Raw genomic sequence first — 21,140 nt, 5'->3', positions numbered from 1 at the left:
CCCCGCCCCGCCCCCCTTTTTGCCTTGCATCTTGCCTGATTACCTGCATCTCTACCAGACACATCCCAAAGGTTTGTTTAAAACAATCCAGACACAGCGGTTAATGCAGGACGACTAAAACAACCTGTAGATACAGGTCGTTTTAAGCAATCATTCTTCTGAGTTTGCCAAACCTGTTAATGCTGAAAACCAATTAGGGATTGCTAATGGGTCCCCTCTGGTGTATGATCACATCTTGAGAAAGGTTGGAGTGTCCAGTTCTAAAGTTGGCTTCCCCTCCTCCCCACCCCTTTGGGTGAGCTGGGACCTGTGTCCCTCCTCTGTGGACAATTAACACACAACCAAATGGCAATATAAGATTAAAAACTTTTATTTTTACAATTTTATATAAAGCTTCTTTACATGAAACACAAAGTTGAGATTATATATATTTATATATATATATATACACACACACACACATATACATATATATATATACATGTATATGAGTGTATATATAAACATAATCGGGCCATTCCCACTGCAAAAAACCATGTCTTGCCATATAGAAAACTAACCTGTGCACATTGTGCTTAAATCACAAAGTCTGTACAGCTTTACAAAGGACTCTGTGCCCTCCAAAGGGCATCCTGTAAACAATTTATTGCATATTTAACACATGGTGTAAATCCCACATGTAACAGGGAAAAGAGAACATTTTAAAAAAAGGAGGACAAAAGTACAATTACAAGGTGGATGAAAAACTGCAGCTTTCAGTGAGCCTCAGGATGGCAGGGGACATTTCTGCACAGCTGCATGTTGACGGTTGTGCTTGTGTGTGTGTGTATGTGTGTGTGTGTGTGTGAGAGAGAGAGAGACTGACCTGCATCGCACTGTGTATCTTGTGAGAAAACATTTCGGCACAATAACAGAAACCAAAAGGGTTGAGTCATCTAGGAACCTGAAGGCATCAGCTCTGAATTCCAAAACATACACAGCCACGTTCACACGAAATTCCTCGTCCCAAATCCCACCCCATTAGGGGAAAAAATAAAGAACTTGCAATAGTCAATTTGATTTTATCTCCTTGGAATTCCATCATAGCTCATGACTGGCTTTCTTGTATACACACTTCTGCACAAACTCTGGGAAACCTCGCAGAGACCCAACGCAGGCACGACATATCCAAAGTTAGGAGCTCTTGTGGCTCCTGCACTCCCTCCTCCCCGACCTCTTAAATCTGCACCAACGTTCTCACCAAGTCATGGCTGTGCTTTGAAATAAACCTTGGTTAGTGCTAAAGTCAGTGCAGATGCAGAGCCGCACATCGCGCTGGGAGAGGAAGTCAGGTGCGGCCTCCACGGAAAGAGCGAGGAAGCATCCCAAACTCCGAGCCACATGGAAGAAACTGGGAACATCATGTGTGTGCCGGGCCTCAGACAGCATGCTAAGAAAGAAACCGGGATCTTGCTAGTTTCAAAGAAGATGGTCCCCACCAATCAGAGCCACCTTCTACTTGAGAATCCGCTATTTCCCCACTCCTGATCACCATTTTGAGCCAGCAATTGTCTTGGCGTCTCCCTGTTGCTGCTGGGGCTCCCAGTTCTCACTAACACACACGTCCACCGCTGTGAGCGGTTGATGACAGGATCAGTCCCAGAGCAGCAGTTCAATAGGTGGGCAGCTGGCGACACAATTTGAGTTACACCAATCTAGTTGCTGATTTCTCACGTACCAGCTTGCTCCACTTGCCAATCTCAGCCCAACAACACACAGACAAATCTACAAGCCTGGAAGCCCTGAGAACACCGAATGGGAGGTAATCACCACAGTATGATCAATGCCACTGTTAAAATTAATTCTCTATGGTTATGGCCACATGGTTAAGGCACTAACAAATGACCAAAGAAGGACCCCAAAGAAGTTTGCACCGGCTGCTCCAAATCCAGTCGGCCCCGATTCGCAAGAGGAGTTCACAGGACTGGGGTCTTACTCTCACGTACATGATCAGCTGCTGGAAATGAAACACTTCCAAACCTCTCTTTCCTAAACGCTTTGGCATCACTGGCAAGGATGCATTTCCAAGGCTCAGAACTGCAACCTGGTTTCTTTCCTGATTTGAGGCTGTTTAGCTTGTTTACCATTGTCCAGTTTGCAGGCCATCAGCAAGAAAGGAAGGTGAGGCTGTTGAAGATAGTTAGGTTCTAAAGCTTGTCCCTGCTATGATTTGAATTTACTCTCACCCTGCTGAAGTTTTGCCTACCCAGATACCACTGACACTTCTTTGCCATCGGTATGCTCTCCGTCCCAGCTTCCCCTCAAACCAACACATTCACAAATCTCGTACATAATCACTGAAGATTACATGTCCACAGTACTCTGGAAGGACACAGATCCCTTCTTGGGCCCTATTGCTCTGTACACTACACACGGGAGGAGTGTGTGTGTGTGTGTGTGTTTGTGTTCTCAGCCATGTGCCTCCACCGATATAGGAGGCTCTTCTCTTCGGAAAGCTGCCCTACACAAGTACAAGCCGAGGGAAACACGTGAGGAGGGAGGCAGGGCTAGAGCGCTCCTCCTCTTGTCTTAGCGTACACAGCAACAGAATATCTGAATAGGGTTTTAGTTGGGTACGCATCAAAATCTGTGGAAGTGGAGCAGGAAACATTCTTGAAGCCTGGGTTCTTAAGAAGCTGTTGCAAGTGCCTAGGGATTTAATTTTGTCTCAAATAGGGCTCTAAAGATTCGATTTTATTACTTCTAGAAATGTGAAGAATTTTCCCAGTCCTGCATAGAAATGGGATGTTGAAACAATGCACATTGACCATATAGAGAAAGAAGAAAACTGGGGAATCTTTTGGAAGCTGCCCCAGAAGTTCTCATCATCTCTAAGACAGATGCAGGTGCTAGAATTCTAAAACAACGAAAGACTTTTGGGCACCAATGTCTCAGGATTTTTGCCCACATCTTTCCAGAGCAATGTGGAGATACAATCCTTAGTGATTCTGTCTATGTGGCCATGTGAGAATGAAACGTAAAGCTACCGACAAGCTGCAGCTGGCTTTGCTGGGATGCATCTTGAATTTGGAATCCTGGAGCTTACGAAGCACATTGACAAAAGGCAGGAACTGTGTATGAAGCTGGGCTGTCTTGGGGAAGAGCACACGATCTGCTGAAATACTACTAGTGGCAGGTAGAAAAGCCCAAGCAGGCTGGAAACGGGCACCTGGTTTCTGGGAAGAGCACCACCCCATGATCTGTACCTTCATGCCCATCTACTTGGGCTTCTCAGCAACAGGAACTCAGGCGGGGCTTGCCAAATGCAGGAGGCTCCTCACAACACGTGAAGCTGAGGGATATGGGACAAGGAATCCCTTAGTATGGAAATGAGATTTCCACACAGCAGTGGCGCCGTCGCCTAGCTAATTCTCTTCATGAGCCTCCACGTGCCCATGTGAATGGAATTCTCTTGCCGAACAACTTGGGAGCGCACAATGGCAGGGCAAGAGAGGCCTGCCTCGTGAATGTCGCTGCCCTGATACGGAGGAATCTGCTGGGATGGGCGGCCAGATGCACAGACCTGCTCTTGGGCCGCTCCCAGGCCTCAATAGGCTGTGCCCTTGCTCAGTCTTTATTTGGCTAAGAAGGCCAGATAACCATCAGTGTTCCAAATGATGAGGGATTTATGAAAAAGGCAGTGCTGTGGATCTAGATAACGAGAGGAGGCAGAAGAGAAATGACGTACAAGCAGTCAAATATAAAAGCCTGATTCACTTTCCAATTCTGTTTTAAAGTCAAAACAAAAACCGAGCCCATCAAGGTGCAGTTTCATGACCAAGAGTTGCTGCAGGAAATGTTCCACGATGTTCAACTGTAACTCCACAATTCCCCCCCCCCTCAAATAATTTACATCTAGTTTCAGCCAATAACATCGATTGAGGGTAACAATTCAAGTCTCCCAAGGAATGAAACAGCTGACATTAAAAGGAAAGAGAATGAAAAACAATCTACTCACACGAGAAGCGATCTCAGCTCAATGGAAGGAAGGAAAGAAGTTGATCAAGGTTAAAAAAGCAACATAGAACCAGCTTTAGGCAAGATGGCCGCATTTTTTGTGCAGTCAACTGGTCCTACTTGTAGTTGTGCTTACAAAACATTCCATCTGGCCGATGGGCACTGTCCCACCAGGCGCCTCTTTCTCCTGCGCCAGCCTCACTGGCAAAGAACGGGGGGGGGGGGGGGGGCTGCACCAAGGTGCCCGTGTGCGAGTGAGATTCTTCTGCCGCTCTTCCTTGCTGTCCATGGAGCTTTCACAGAAATCCCTGGTGAATCCTCATCCCCAACAGCAAAAAATAAAATGAAAATCCCATTTGCACATCTTCAAAGAAACCAAACATTTAAAGTCTCTCTCATTATACAGAACCTTAAACCAAATTATCTCTGAAATTTTCCACCAAGGAAAAAACAAAACGGAAAGACAGACACCTTCCACTCTCTGCGACGCAAGTACACAAAGGCTCCTGGCATGACATCACATTATTTTTAAACTCGCCTCAAATGCAACTTTTCCTCTCTTTTTTTTTATAGAGGCCACACTCCCATTTTTCTGCCAACCACTGGGTGACAAAAACCGCTATGACTTCTGCATTCCCCCACCCCTCCCGAAAAATGGAAAAACACTCAGAAGTACAGACACATTATACCATGTGCAAGCGTCATTATGGATCACTGCGGATAAGTAAACAAGTTAACTAAGCTTTTTTTCAGTCCTTGGACTGGATGCCTGCTTTGTAATGCTATCTCCCCACACTGAAGTATTCATCCACTGGAATGCAATTGTTTAAAAAGATGGACTTTAAGGATCACTTCTTTGAAAACAGAGTCTTGTTTTAAAAAAGCACACAAGTATTCACACACGCACACGCAGAGTTCAGACACCACCTTTTCAAAGATTCCTCCTCTTGGTTCTAAAGGCGGCCATTCCCGAGCACAGCAGACAGGGGAAACGCAATTTTGGTTAGTGGCGCGGCTCAGTTGTGCTTTGCCCGGCTGCCCTTAAGGTAACTCTTCCACCTCTTGACAAACTCTCTGAATAAGGGGGTCTCATCTATCGTGCTTAGGAGCTGAAGCTGATTGATGTGGGTCGTGTGATAGTCCCACCGGGCCAAGTTGGGAGCTGCCCCGAGCATGAAGTGCCGCAGGTCATAGATGGTTCCTGAGCCCGTGTCGTAGAGCGGGAGCATGGCTTTCAGGGACTCCATGCCCCGGTCATAGAGCAGCTTGGCCTCTTTTCCTAGCTTCTCGCCCGCAGTTTCCTTTAAGTCATACAGTCCAATTAGCGAATACATGAATCCATTTAAAACGAAGGAGCTAGGTGAGGTTGGATATTCCTCGTACCAATCGTGCTTGTTCATGAAGATGGCTTTGACACCACGTTGCTCTGACGAGAGCTTGTAAGGTGCTGTTGCCCGCAGAGCCGAGCTGAGGAACGTGTGGTCTTTTGTCAGCAGGTAGGCCCTGACCAAGGTGGAAATGGCCTGTCCTTGTGCCATGGCAGAGTACCAGCCCGGCTCCAAAGATTTAAAGCCTTCCCCCAGCTTCCGGGTCACCATGATTGGCCAACCACCCTTTTCATCCTGGTTCCTCACCAGCCAATCACTGGCAGCAAAAAAAGCCGCCATGTGGGCCGTGGTTGAAATGGTGACATTGTCAATGAAGCCCTTTCCCTTCACCACTAACCTCACCACTCTTTTGGGCATGATTTTGGTCTGCTTGACTGCTTTTGTGTTAGAGAGGCCAACGCCCTTCCTTAGGTCTGTGATGAGGTCTCGTGTGACTGTGCTCCAGCTAGTCCTGGGCCCGATGCCATAGGAAATGTCTTTCTCCTTAAAAGCTATCAACTGAGTGTTCGTGACATAGTGCACGGTAAAGAATTGGTTCTTCTCCGTGGTCTCCAGAACCACGGAAATGCTCCCATTTGTTACAAATTTGAGGTCAAAAGAAATAATAAAGTCCCTTGTGTTCCCCAGCTGCAGAGAAGCTCCATCCGAATTGTCTGAAGGGAAAGAAAAAGAAGAAGTAGCAGCATTGGTTAAGAAGTAAAACATGGAATCTTTCTGCTATGTATGGATGAAAAGACCCCTCTAACCCGCTTGCCATCCAAAACACACTTTCTAACACACTCCTCCCAAGGACATTCAAATCAATAGCAGGAGATTCGGATTTCAACTCTGAACTACTGTAAGTGCCTTATTACAAATTAAGAATACAGGAGTTGCCTTTGCTGTATATCAGGCCAGAGGTCCATCTATTTCAGCATCCTGTTTCGAATCGTAGCCAGCCGGATGTTTCTGGGGAGTCCACAAGGAGGACATGACAAACTAAACATCAAAACTTTGAGCCAAACACAAACACTCCCACACATACTAACAGCAAACTCCGTTTTCTGGGTACTGGTGGTCATAGCCCGAACGGCATAACCACAGAGGATAGGGATCAGCAGGCTTGGGGAAACCCCAGGTTTACAGAAGTACAGAAGCTCTAGAAAGAATCCTAAAAGCAAGGGGCCAGGGGGAACAAGCCCACGGAGGTCGGAACATGCTCAGGGGCCGTAAAATGCTGACAAATGGAGAGAGGCACAAAACCGGGTAGGCAAACGGAATGAAGAATCGTGAAAGAGGCTGGCTGGAACACGGAGCAGGAGCACTCCATGCTGCAACGTTCTGTTGCAGGCCCCACTTGTAATAGTAACTGCTATACCGGGCCAAGTTGCTCTCAGCGTCTGGAGGCGAAGGGGGAAGCAACTCTGCACAACGGCAGTGGATCAGCCTGCCAAGCGCCTCTTCCTGCTTCCGTTTACAGGGAAACCGAGAAGACCAGAGGGGCCAAATGAGCCGCAGGTGAGCTTAACAGGAAGACGGCAGGGCGAGGCTGAGGAGCCATTCCTGGCAGGCATGGACTCATTTGAGAAGCCAGCGCAAGAGTGGGGAGAGGGCCACCGACAGCGCTGCAACCCAAACGAAGGCTTCTGAAGGGCAAGTAGGGTCCTGCCTCTCCTTCGAGCACTCCCAACGCTACAGCTTTGGGGCAGGTGGCCGTTCGGGCCTGAAGATGACTCTGCCATCAACAAAAGGACGCCAAGCGCACCCCGGAGGGACCCAGCAACCCCTCCTCCTCCTCCAAAAGCAAGGGGGACTTCTACAGCTTTCGCCTTAGAGACCCCGGCCGGAGGCGCAGGCTAAAATTACTTCGTTGTCTTTTAAAGTAATGGACTCATTAATTCTAATGGCTATTGATTAGTTGGGGGAAATACATTATGCCCCTATTAATGAGTCTGTCTTCATACAAGGTGGGGGAAGGAGGGGTAGGAGAAACGTTGCATGTAATCATTAATTTTGCCATAGAAAAAACGTTTTCCTTGTATCATGAAACAAAATGAAGTAAAGGGGGAAGTAAACACACACACAGAGGGAGGGAGGGAGGGAGGGAGGGGGAGCACTCTCTCCAATCTCAGTCTCTAAATGGGATGCGGGCTTTCATTCATTTCATTTCATTTCATTTATTGCATTTTTTTTATACCGCCCAATAGCCAAAGCTCTCTGGGCGGTTTACAAAAATTAAAAACTACACCAATATTTAACAATGTACAAATCAACAATATCACAATAATATTCAAAATATACTAAACACGCATGTACAGCAATTCCTGAAGAGGACTAGAAACATATTCCTAGACAGCAACTGCATGCGAAGTCCAGTAGTATTCTCCCAAGTTGGCAAATGGCATGTGTTTATGTAGACCTAAGGTTGATGGCAGAACGAAGATTTGAACCAGCTCAACACTGACACTAGTCACCAAGACGTCTCCCATTTTGTCGCCTCCTTCCCCCAAGCCCGTTTCCTTCCCCCTGCCTCCTGCCTCCTTCCTGCCCTTCTGCCTTGAACAGCCTTGCCAGGCCCTCCATGCGCAAAACGTTTCCTGGCGCACCCTCGTCACGTTCTGCTCTCCCCCCCCCCCCCCACGCTTGCCTGGACAGGGGCTTCCCTATTTCTGTGCTCTGTACAGCTGTTAGCCCATGAGGGGTGCTAAATAAAGACGGTGCAGCTGACACACGACTTGAAAAACCTGGCAACGCTTGACTGGCCAAAGCAAGGCTACCGAGACCGCCCCTCAGAGCTGGGCCAGAGGCCATCCAGAGCGAGGCCTGAGGCAGGGCTCCATCGCCTTACGCCGGGGAAATCCAGCCTCCTCCACTCTGTTTGCATTGACCCACCTGGAACAAAAAATTGCTTGACGTTTGTGAATCTCAACTTGTCGGGCAGCGTTGTGACAGAGCAGCCTTTGGGTACAGTCCAGTCACCGGGCCGGTTGCTCTGGTCCTTCTCTTCAGCTGTTTCATACACCTCTGTGTGAGGGGGCTTCTCAGTCAGATTCTTGCTGTAATGGCTGAGCCCATACTGGGCAATCTGGATGGGGTAGAAATAGCCTTGTGGCCCCCACTGGGTGGACAGTGGCACACCTGTGACAAAGGGAAAGACCACAGAACATGAATCACTGCAGGATCACTCAAGGACATAAGAAGGGTCCTGCTGGATGGGACCACGGTCAGTCCTTCACAACGCTATTAGCCTGAGCTAATGGACTGATAACTTTGCTTCATGACTGATTGATTGAATGGAATCTAAAGAGAAAAATCCTTGACTTCCAGTCTAGCGGTGAGGCAGGTTCTGAGATTCTGGAAGGGTACACAGATCTTGTAGAAAGGCAGCCTGGGTTGTCCTGGGCCTGAGAAGCCAGGGCAGGCTGACTCTCTAAGTTCCGTCAGACACTGAAAGGTAAAAACCTCAAAACTTGACAAGCTGCCGTAGTTGCACTATTCACCCCTTGCAAATAAGAAAGAGAAACAGGAGGGAGTGTTTTGAGCGCCTGGGCGGCGGCTGCTGCTGCTGCTCTTGTGCTTTGCCTGTTGGAAAGGGGCAAGGAGGAAACGTGTTGAGGCCTACTTGACGTGAGACTGAGGGTTGGCTGCCTTTAGATGCCCTTTTGTGAATTCCTGGTAACGAAAAGGGAAACAGAGGAAAGGGACACACAATTATTATGATCTTACAACCTTTTAGGCTAAATGTCCACTGGAACTGATGCAAGATGTTTGTAATGTAAGCCAGTTTTTTCCAACCTGCTACCCTACAGAAGTTTTGGACTTCAGCTCCCTTCAGCCCCAGGCAGCATGGCCAACAGTCAAGAATCCGGAGCGTAGCTTCAGATCTCCCTGGATCTTTTCGGAGCGATGACCCAGCCCCCTGGTGGCCCCAGGGGCCAGCAAGATGCCTCCACTCCAGGAAGGTCTCCAGCCTTACAACAGCCTCCCACAAACTGGGTCCCTCTGGATGTTTTGGAGTACAACTCCCATCAATCCTGACGACTGGCCATGATGGGATATAGTAGACCAATAAAACATCTGGAGGGACCCAGGTTGGAGGAAGCTATTGCACAGATGCTGAAGTTCTGGTGGGATGGATTTGTCCCAGTTGCCTGGACACTGTCAGTCAACGTTGAGCAAGACAGAAAACGAAGCTTGTATCCCAAGCACATCTACTCAGGAGTCAAGGAATCATAGAATAGTTGAGTTGGAAGGAACCTAGTAGGCCGTCGAGTCCAACCCCCTGCTCAATGCAGGAATCCACCTTAAAGCATCCCTGAAAGATGGCTGTGCAGCTGCCTCTTGAAGGCCTCTAGTGTGGGGGAGCTCATGACCTCCCTAGGTCATTGGTTCCATTGCGGTACTGTTCTAATACTCAGGAAGTTTTTTCCTGCTGTCCAGCCAGAATCTGGCTTCCTGCAACTTGAGCCCATTATTGCATGCCCTGCACTCTGGGATGTTCGAGAAGAAATCCTGGCCCTCCTCTGTGTAACCACCTTGAGGAGTGCTATCATGTCTCCCCTCAGCCTTCTCTTCTCAAGGCTGAACATTTGGTTCCAGCAGGCCTTTGGAGAATAATCTGGCCCTCCATCTATGTTAATGTCTTATAATTTTGTTGTCTATTTTGAACGTTTATGGTTTTTTGTTTTCCCCCAATGTATTATTATTATTATTATTATTATTATTATTATTATTATTATTTATTTATATAGCACCATCAGTGTACATGGTGCTGTATGTATGTTTTAAACTTTGTTTTAAAACAATGTATGTTTTAAACTTTGTAAGGCCGTCTTGAGGCCCAGCATTGGGCAAAAGGCGGGATACAAATAATAATAATAATAATAATAATAATAATAATAATAATAAGAAGAAGAAGAAGAAGAAGAAGAAGAAGAAGAAGAAGAAGAAGAAGAAGAAGATGCCCATTTCTCTCTCTCTCCTCATAGGGCTTTGTTTCCATACCCCTGATCATCCTCTTTGCTCTCCTCAGTGAGCCCCACTGAGTTCTGTGGAACTCAGTGGGGCTCACTGAAGATTGTAATCTTAGCCTGAAAGCCCAAGGTTTCGTCTTGGGCAGCTCTTGTTAAAGAGATCACATGCAGCAGGGGCAGAAAAGACCTCAAGGCCTCTAGAGCGACCAACAGACAGCACGAGGCACAGGCAGCTTCACCCATTCAAAAATAAACTCCGGGATCTCCATTCCACAAACCTTCCCAATTCCCAGACTCGGACTGCGCAATGCCCTTTTCCCCTGACACAACGGCTACTTCAGACACCCGTTATGTCTTAACCAAGTGTAATGAAAAGATGACTGAAACAAAATGAAAGAAAAATACGTTTTCAGGTATTATGAGCACTTCAAAACGTCGGTAAGTGTCTCTTGATAGTCACCTGATGGATGCATCCACCTGAAAGGTAAAAGCACCAAGGGAACTATTTAAGCACCGCTATGTATTATCTCAAATGCAAAAGGCTGCTCACTCATTAATGAAGAGCGGCCTTTGTGAAAGGCCTTGGTACTCAAAGAGGCAAAAGGCAAAGCCTGCTATAAAAGCTTTACTTGCAACTCTTAATTTAGAAAGATGACATGATTAAACTCTCCAGCAGACAACACTGTCATTGTGGGGAAGAGACAGGAGGAAACCTGAAATGAACCCCTTCGTGCCATTGCATCTGGGAGGCAGGAGAGGATATTCACTGAAGAGCTGATTCTAACAGAGCAGCCTCGTATGTGAACGCTGGGGGCGGGGGGGGGGGGAGCAGGAGGAGAGGCAAGAGGTTGTAGATGTGGGGCAGCTGATGAGCTATATGGCAAAGGGCCCCGAGAAAGAGGGCACTATTAGGGCATACCCCAGAACACAATAGTTTAATATCAAACTATTCATCGGAAGTTAGGCTTTAATCCACAATAGGATATATAAATAAGAGTGGTTATATGTTTTTATAATATATATATATATACGTAATTGTTGGCTAGCTGCTCCCCAGTAGTAACACACAAATGGAAAGACCCTAAGTCACCAACGCGGTTTGACTGGATCCTTAACGTGTAAGATCAACTCATCAGATAAGACTATATAGGAGCCCCAAATCCGCAAAGATCAATTCATGGAAGAACGGTGAGCCAGGAGTTACATTCCTGGGAGGAGAAATTTTGTCTTGGGAAAACCCAAGTAAGTCCAAAGCCATGTGGTGTTTGTATTGAGCCTAGAAGAGGAACAGATTTCTATTTACTTTTTCTATCTTGTTTTTAAGAATTAAAAATAGAGAGGGGGGGAGGGCTGGTTTTCTTTAGTTGCATACTTTGCATGTTTCATATATTTTTGATGTTTTATAAAAGCATTAATAAAACAAGGTTAAAAAAAGGAAAGGGTGTATCCTGATGCTCTTAAGACACGTGAGGGCAGGCCCAGCTACTGAGCTGGTTAACCTTTCTGGCAACACCTTTTGAAGCACGACAAGTCCCAAAACAACTCAGGCATCTTCTCAGGCCCATCTTCTGTGCTGGGGAGGGGCGGTCAGAGAAGAAGCGTGACAGAGGCAAGAGATCTTGGCAGGACCTTTCCTGATGGTCCCCATATGCTTTTGCTCCAAGCCCCACCCATACAGCAACCAATGGCAACTGGTAAAATTCCAAGCCATGACTGGAAGAATCCCAACCCCCTAAAGAGTTTGTGGTTTTACTGAATCCAGGCACAGTGCTGGCACAATCGAGTTTGAGATGTGGGGTAAATGAATGTGGGTTATTTCTTTTGGCCTCCAATTTTGAAAGCACACTCCAGTTTTAGAACAAAGTTTTATACATTTATCCAAGGTAACGCGTAGGGACAGAGCAGGAAATAAAATCTGAAAAAACAAGAAGAACAAAGACACACCTTCAACGCCACTTATACATTTCACTCTGTCCCGGACTTCCACATTGTAGCCCTCGAAGGACATGAAGACGCCGTCTGGGTGGTAAGGCGCTCTCTGTGCATACACTTTGGAGTAACTATGGGAGAACTCAAACCTGTCGTAGCCGTCATACTGGGCAATTTTCCCGTAGACATCAAAGTACTTCTCCACCCAAGAGAACGGCAGGAAGACCTCGCTCCCCTCCCTCCTGCCTTTGACCGTGTGCTCGTCATTGATCAGGCAGTCAATTTCTTCATACTTCAGCCCCAGGACCTTGTTCCCGTGGAAGCCCCCGACCACAGGGGGAGCCTTCTGCTGCTCTTGGGGTGAGGCCTCCTCGCTCTGCTGCTTGGCGGGGCTGTTCACGTAGTTGTTGCTCTCCGACGCAGCCGCTCGTTTTTCCAGTCCCTCTGCTCGGAAACTGCCGCCTGGGTTACGCAGAAATGACACCGCTTTGTCGCTGGAGCATCTATTCCACAGCAGGACCGTGACCAGGGTGAAGAGAACGCAGATGACAATCAAAGTCTTATAGTTGACACGAGCCGCCAAGCAACGCATATTCACATCGTACCTAAAACAAAACGAAAGCTGTTTTAGAAGTCCTTTTCTGATTTCTGAGAAAGACAGGGAAGACCGAGCCCAACACAGATATAAGGCACCTTTCTTTGAACACAGTTCATGCCAAGGGTACAACAGAGGACCTCAATGAGGAGACAAAGCTTTTCAGGTAAGAGGTATCCACTGACTTAGGCATGTATAAGGTGCTGTTTTAACCTATAAAGCCTTACACAGTTTGGGACCGCAATACCTGATGGAACGCCTCTCCCAACATGAACCTACCCGTACACTGCGCTCAACATCTAAGGTCCTCCTCCAAGTGCCTACTCCAAGGGAAGCTCGGAGGATGGCAACAAGGGAGAGGGCCTTTTCAGTGATGGCCCCCGAACTGTGGAATGATCTCCCTGATGAGGCTCGCCTGGCGCCAACATTGTTATCTTTCAGGCGCCAGGTCAAGACTTTCCTCTTCTCCCAGGCATTTAAAGACATTGAATGCGAAGTTTGCTTTTTAATGGATCCCAGAATTGTTGCTGATGTTTTTATACTGTTGTTTTTATGTTTCTGATGGTTTTTTAAATTTTGTATATTTTTAATGTTTACTGTTTTTAGCTTTTGTGAACCGCCCAGAGAGCTTTGGTTGTGGGGCGGTATATAAATGTAAATAAATAAATAAATAATAAATATCCTGTCACCACCCATCTTCCCATGCAAAACACACACACACACGAGCCCAGCAGGGGTGGCCAGCACTTTGGATGAGTGGACTGCACAGCGTAGGACATGACCCTGAATCCTCTTCAATGCAGAGAAATCCCATGGCAAACACATCAATATGGAACAGGCTCCCCGAGGGTAGAGGGTTTGGGAAGCATCAGTATACATCAAAATTGGATGAGCCAAATGCACCAAAACCCTCACTCTCTGGGACAAATAGAAAGATCATTTGGACAAAACACAATGTTGTACGTCATCACATTCCTCACTAAAGAATTTCATTCCACTTGCATTTTGGCAATGATGCGGCTGAGAGTCAGCTGGCTTCCTCATTTTGGTAACTCCAACCAAGTTAGTTGTGTGGTCAAAAGCAGTGCAGTGGTCTTGGAGAAGCTCTTCAGCCAAAACAGAATCCAGGACTCCTTTTGCAGGGAGCAAGTGCTTCCTGTGTGGAACTGCATCATTTGAACAATCAACTCTCCAGCAATAACCCTTATTTTGCCCTTTCTTGGCGCAGAAATGAACTTGAGATGTTCCAAGTCAACTCTGAAATAGCTACTTAAGGTTTAATTGGACGTTTTCAACCCATCGAATGCTAGACAATTTTACTCGGATGAAACCTGGAATTCAAATCTAGACAAGCTATTTCGGAAAGCCTGATAAATGGGATTTTGGGGAAAAAACATTTCTGTACGTGAGCTGACTTGTGTAATTTGCAGTGGGGGAGGGAGGTGGCAGCCGACAGCTGTCCTAGAAAGACCCCAAACTGAAAAGATAAAGCAAAGAACTGCACCCGGGAACAGTGCAAGGCAAAATCTGGAGCACATGAAATGCAGACGTCTTCTAAGAACGTCTGAAGCTGCCCTGTTCCAGGGTCAATTCAAACTTTGTTAAATCAGTTCAATAGACACAGTAGGGAATGACTGCAAGATCTGGTTGTGAGTGGTGGGGATTTGCCATATACGCAGCATCACCGAGTTCTGGCAAAAGGAAGGCACTGCAGACAGGGGGGCATGTTATTACTCCAATAGGCCAGAGCAGGTCTGGTGGTCTTCTGACCCCCAATCTAAAGGCTTACTCTTTAATCTGAGCATCTAGCAGGTCTGGCCTTGTTGGCTACAGACTAGCTCAGTTGGACAACATATTAGTCAATGGTGGTTTTAGAACTCCACGGTGGAGTTGTAACACCACTGTTGAGAAATGTGTTGTCTGGTGGGAAAACTCCACGCAATGGTGGAGATTTTTGGGAAAACACTCCACACTTTAATATCCATGTTGTGCGAGTTCCTGCACAACTGTTGTGTTGTGTGGAGGGCTCCATGGAGTTCTCCGTTGAGTTGACTTTTCCCACAGGCTACAGAGTTCCCTGGGAAGAGCAGTGAAAGGAGCAAGTGCCCCTCTATGAGAGCCGCCGGGATTGGTTCTTTTGCAGCAATGGCTGATGGGATACCATCAGGAGGACTGGGGGTGGAGAGATGTATCCAACATAGTGATGGACTTTACTCTACTCCACAGGAGCCCACAGTCACACAACAGTGGAGTTAGAACATGTTGCGTGGGGGGAGTAAGCCCCCTGGAAACTCAACTGCTGAGTGGAGTTTTCACACTGCATTGACTAACGTGTTGTCAAAACTGAGCCACTGTATCTGCTGAAGCCGGGTCTGACATGTTTAGAAAAAAAAGGACCTACAACATCCAGCATGCCCTAAATTGCACATCTACACGCTACCCTTGCACTTAAAAGACGGGGTAGGACACCTATGTAGACAGGTGTATGTACCCATTTTCCCATTGGGCAGAGGTAACCCAGTCCACACTGAACCTTAAGAAAGTGTCTCATATAGCTGAAATATGCAAGTTTCATACTAATCCTTTTAGAGAAATCTAAACTATCTAATTGTAATGCTATGGAAATGTCAAGAATACACTGGCTAAGCTGGCCAGGGATGATAGGAATTGCAGCCCAACATCATCTGGAGGGACACCCATTCCCAATCCCAGTTTAGATGCTGTCTTTCTCACCCCCGAGGCAGAAGAATGTAAGATTTTACCGTAGCTGTGACTAGAGAGCAGTTTGTTTCAGCTCAATGATAGGAATTCCTGGTCCCCTTTCCAGACTCTAAGATGAGTTACTCCCTATTTTTTTACTTTTATGGTTGGTCCTATAGAGGTATTGACCATCTATGGATTTTGCATCCTCCCCCATCCCTTATTGGCCGGCATGGTTATCTTGGTTGGTTTGTTTCTTATCTAGATTTTCTAATGCCTATCTCCTGGAAGTTCACAGGTCTTTATCAGGCTATTTTGTTTTTTTAAGAACTCCCTTTGCTATCAGAGGGAATGGTAGTGTACCCTAACGTTTCATTAAACTTACTCAATAAGCAAAACCACAAAAAAGCAAATGTTAGCCCCAGAATTGCAGCACCGGAATCCAAATCACCATCCTTCTAATGCCGTCAACAATTCAACGTAGCCTTTGTGTAAACACTTTAGTCTCTTTCCAGCCTTGGTCTTTCTCAAGAGCCTTCTAATTAAAACATAAGGTAATATAACATTTTATGGGCAGAAACTAGCCAATTTGTTGTGAAGGCAATTTATTTCAATATATAATGAAGCAATTTAATTTTGGCAACACAGAGTGCCAAGATATCCAAAGCATTCTTCAGTATGCGAGGAAAAAAAGGTATTCAAAGAAGAAAAACTAAATCTGGAAAGCCAATTATGAGGCTGCTGCCCTATTAATTACTTCTGCTCGCCAAGAAGTGGCATGAATTATAGTCCCACCTGCATAACTTCTGCTGAGATGTTCAGAATTATTGAAGTTCCTTTACATTTCATCTCAATGATCAGACATACATCACAGTGTCAACATCAAGTCAGCTCTTTTTTACTCCTCTTCTCCCCAACTGCTTTTTGCAGCATCTTGCCTGATGAAGAGATGTGGAGATCTCAAAAACTTGCACATTTTAAAATCTGTAGTCGCCCTAATAAAGGTATTATACCAATATGGAGTTTGGTGTGTGTTTTTCTCATGGCCACCATGGCTACTTTTGGTGTTCATGTTCCACAGGGTCTGCTGGCAAAATTGTTTTAACTTATAAAAAAAATATATCCAAGGAATTGAAATTATCCCCTATTAGGAATGTCCACTAAGAAAATTCAAAACAGTACCTTAAATAGAATCCACATTTTTTTTAAAAAAATAGCCACAAGCCAGCCACCTTGACAGGGGTGAATTTGCACATATTACAAAGTCCCCCAAGGGTCTGTGCTCTGCAAACAGAGGACATGGCACCCAAGTTGCTGGATGGGAGGAAACTATTGCACTCATACCCTGCTTGTGGGCTCTCCACTGTGGCATCTGGTTGGCCATCGTGGGAACAGAAGGAGGACTAGATGGGTCTTTGGTCTGATCCAGCACAGCCCTTCTTATGTTCATACAATCCTTAATTGGGGGAGTTGGACCCAATCAAAGTAAGGATTTTGCTCTCACCAGAAAGTTATCTCCAAGTTCACTGCTTCAGATTTCATTGCTATTGTCAAAGGTAACCACTAACTTATATGGGAGAAAGTAAAGCAGGTGGCAACCCCAGCTACTAAACCTCAAGCCTGCTCCCATCTGCATGCCCCATCCTGGTTCTTGCACAGACTGGAATATGTCAGAATGTTGTAAGTTGGCTTTTCCATATTGAATTACATATACGGTGACCATCACGTGGAATGCCAACTAGTATACCTGCTCACCCACATCAAGTGTCTTCAGATTCCTATCGCCAATGCCTGGTAAGAGGCACCAAGGAGGACATGAACACAACCAAAACAATCATGTGAAGCCTCTGCCTGGAACTCAACAGAATCTCCAGGGCCCTTTTGACCAAGGCAATGTACTTTGACCAATGAGATTTACAAAGCAATGTAGAAAGAGCAGCCTACTCAAAAACTCCACATCTCCATATTCCCCTAGTTACAGTGGTTTTTGTCCTTAAGCAGTTCCATTCGCAGCAGTCCCATCCCATGCCTAGTGCCTAAATCATATCATCCAGTGAAAATTCTCCCTGCATTTTTAGAGGTTTACTCCCCTGTATCCTTAATGTGCAATGAGATGATGAGCAGCTTGTCAGAATTGCATTATCACTTCAAAAGAAGTCAGGAGAGATGCAGTTGCCCTTCTTAGCATACATCAGTGTGCGCTGAATTTATGAGTTCGTAGCCATGTTCTGCATGTCAAAAGGACACCAAAATTTCAGACTATGGCGTTTGGTCAGCAAACTATCCAGGATTTACATTCTTTCTTTGCTGAATTTACCAGACGCTACCCTTTTAAAAAAATATCTTGATGCCTTTGAATTATATCCCTGGCCAGGCTGAACTGGTGCTTCCAATTATTTTTGTAAGTGTGTTCGACATGTGGGTATGTTCTATGTTCATAGAATATAGAATTCTCCTGCTTGCCAGACGTTTCGTGGAAAGAGGTAAACAAAAATGCCCCGTTCAGGTAACAACTAACCACACTGCATAACACAGAAGTGATGATACAGAATGGAGTGGCATATATTTGCAAGAAAATGTAACATGAGAACCCGGCCGTAAGATGCAGGCTTCTGCGTGCCGCCTTCATGGTCACAGCAGTTCCATTTTTGTAGCTGGCCATTTCCCCCTTGCAGGAAGCAAAATATATTTCTATAGGTTACTAGCAGTAGAGGTTGGTATTTTGAGGATAGAAACATTGAACTGTACTTTCTATTTCTATTTATTTTATTTCAATATTTATAGGCTGTTTTTCAGGGTTAAACCCCTGGGAAAAAAGTATTGTAATTACTTTTCTCTTGCTCTAGGTACCCGAGACTAGGGTCTTCTTCTGTGTAGCAGCAACCAGCCTGCAGAACTCCCTTCCCAGTGAGGTGAGGTTGCCTCCCTCATTAATGGCCTTCAGGCGTAATCACTATATTGTTCTGCCAAGTTTTTCCTGATTAACATTTACTGTTATATTACAGATGGTTCCCCTATCTTATTGTTACGTATTTTATCAGTTTGGTTCTACTTTTACTTGAATTTGTATTTTATTGTGTTTATGATTTATTGTGAATTGCTCACTGAGTGGAGGAATGATTTAGAAATATTTTAAATAAACCGTAGCTGCACCACCTCTTTGACCTACAATCTGGGGGTTGCTGCTCAGCTGGAGCTAACTCGGGCAAAGTAGTCCCATTTTTTTTTTTTTCAGATTTGAACTGCTTATGTCAACAGTGCCAGTAGGGTTAGAACTGACCTGGGAAGGGGAAGGAGTAAAAACTACATCAAGAGGCTAAATACCAGAATGGCTCAAGAGCAGTCTTTATAAATGAAAGAACTTACCAAGATTTTAGACTAAATGGCCAGGAAATTCTGCGTTTCTCCAGGCACCTCAGCGCAATCTTCTCTTGTATGCACAAAAAAGAAACCAGCTTTTAAATGTAAAGATCAGGGATTTCTGCTACACCAAGATAAGGCCCTTGTTTACTTTCAAGAGTGTATGCCAGGCTAATCTGGTTTTAAAATGAACACAGAGGCCACCATGCAGAGACTTGGCAAATGAGATACAAGCAAAAGCAGCATTTTGCAAACAAACGAAGAATGGCAGATGGAAACTTGAATGGTTTGTCCAAAGCAGCACTCCCCTTCCTCATCCTCCCAGTGTTGGTGCTGATTTTGGCAAGCTTCAATACTAAGGCATTCATCAACCAACTGGAATATACATATATAACAATAATTCAGGGGGCGTCAGAAATGGACTCATTTAATAGTGGCATATTAGAATGCCCCATGTTATTCACAAGTAGACAGTGCAAACATAACTCCAGGGAAACTCTTCTCCGGGGCTAAGAGATCAGGAGTGGCCCATGGAAGCATGAGTTACCCCCATGGAGCAAAAGGCCTCCCCCCACCTTAGCCATGGTTCAGGCATATGGCACCATCAGGTTCCTCCTTAACGAAGCTTTGGAAACCAGATCCAGTTCCTAGTCGAATTGGTGCTGACTCATCCCTAGATCTGAGCACCTTTGCACTAATACCATTTGTTTCAGCAAGAGGTGTTAGTGAACGAGCGACAGCGCTTGCAGAGTGCCGCTTGGGCACCATCGGAAGGGGTGTCACTCATTCACCGGCGAGATCGCTCTACAAGCACAGTAGGGGGTTCTGCTGCTCCTGCCATGAGGCTTGCTTACCGATGCCTGCAACTCACGATGGGTTGGCAATGCCGGGTCCAGATGTCATGCCAGCCCATCGTGGGTTGAACAACCCCTCCAAAAGCCATGGGTTGCTAGGGTGGCTTGTTGCCCATGAACAAGCCACCCTGTGATACAACAAACCACTGTGGCTTATGTAGTCACTATCTACATAATTTTAGTGAGACTTCACAGTCACCCCCAACCCCAGGAGCTTCTTTTTGCATCATAAGATATTTGGATGAAACCAATAATCTGTGTGGAAATGTATTCTCATCAGTTGGGCAAAACCATCAAGAGCTCTTGGGTTAACTTGAGACTTCAAAGATTCTCACACTAGTGCAGAAAAGACCTGGAATTCTCATTCCCTTCATGAGGAATAATTAGGATAATGCACAATGAAAACTGCCTCATCTGTTTATTCAAGACTCTACCATAATGTGATGCAACTACCATTGCAATATCAGGAAAACCCAGCAACAGCTGGATAGCAGGTAGGTACAGACGTGGTAATATTATATTCTGGCTTCACATCTACTCCTACATCATTAAAATATCTAAACATGTTTGTCTGTTCCTCTCTTTAAAAACTGATTTGAATGCAAATGCCTAATTAATGGCTAATTTACAATTAATCTGCCTGTTCATCTTTCTGCAGCTAGCATTTTAATGCCTTGACTAAATAAAAACCCAGAGCAAAAATTAAACAATGCATTCAGTTTCTTTGTGTTGTAAAAAATTATAATACTGTACATACAAATGAACAGGGCTAAGATAATTGAATCTATATAGTGGTTTTCTATGCTGGCTGACTTTTTAGAACAGATTTACTATTTAATTATGGCTGTTAACCATATTCCATCTGTGTAGCATTTGAAAGGAACAGTCTTGTTGTTCAGGAAAATGATAGAGTACCCAGGAATACTTTTGCGATTTTGTGACTATAATCCAGTGCCAAAGGTCCTGCTAGTACCTAATTTAAAAGTGAAAACGTCCACACATTTTCACCTAATATGAAACGTTTGTCTTAATAGCAATCATCGTGAATTCCATGAAAGATTACATGCATTACAGGTTGTTAACAAGCAGCTGGTGAGAAGTTTATTCAACCTCTTTCCAATCCTTTGGGCATGAGGTGTGTGTGTGTGTGTGTGTGTGTGTTACACAAAGACCTGGTTCGTACACCATACTACAGTAGGTTGTTATCGTGGGTGGTTGTAGGGTGGGTTAGCATGACGCCCAAACCTGAAGTGGTTTTTCCATGGTGGATCGTGTGTTTTTTGCAAACAAGCCACCCTAAGAATCCATGGCTTGTAAATATCGTTGTTTCGGGTTGTTTGTTGTGATGTAGGAACCCAGCAGGGCA

The 21,140-nt window shown here is 45.4% G+C and overlaps 1 protein-coding gene across 8 annotated transcripts in view; it reads right to left on the bottom strand.

Moving 5' to 3' along the window:
- Positions 1 to 354: 354 nt before the first annotated feature.
- The window catches only part of GLCE (glucuronic acid epimerase), a 66,364-nt gene continuing 45,578 nt past the window's right edge, over positions 355 to 21,140 (bottom strand). For 6 of the 8 annotated variants that reach the window (XM_063142484.1, XM_063142486.1, XM_063142485.1 and 3 more), the window contains 3 exons: positions 12,281 to 12,870; positions 8,256 to 8,501; positions 355 to 6,037 (listed from right to left, as the gene is read on the bottom strand). In XM_063142484.1, coding sequence (XP_062998554.1) covers positions 5,013 to 6,037; positions 8,256 to 8,501; positions 12,281 to 12,857 — 1,848 coding nt within the window. In that variant the 5' untranslated portion in view covers positions 12,858 to 12,870 and the 3' untranslated portion in view covers positions 355 to 5,012. Of the gene's footprint in view, positions 6,038 to 8,255; positions 8,502 to 12,280; positions 12,871 to 15,945; positions 15,968 to 18,926; positions 19,003 to 21,140 lie in introns of those variants that run through there. The other 2 variants (XM_063142487.1, XM_063142491.1) reach the window with 2 other exon arrangements.

This window comes from Elgaria multicarinata, chromosome 16 (assembly GCF_023053635.1).
Source record: "Elgaria multicarinata webbii isolate HBS135686 ecotype San Diego chromosome 16, rElgMul1.1.pri, whole genome shotgun sequence".
NCBI lineage: Eukaryota > Metazoa > Chordata > Lepidosauria > Squamata > Anguidae > Elgaria > Elgaria multicarinata.
This window is presented reverse-complemented; position numbering and strand designations above follow the sequence as displayed.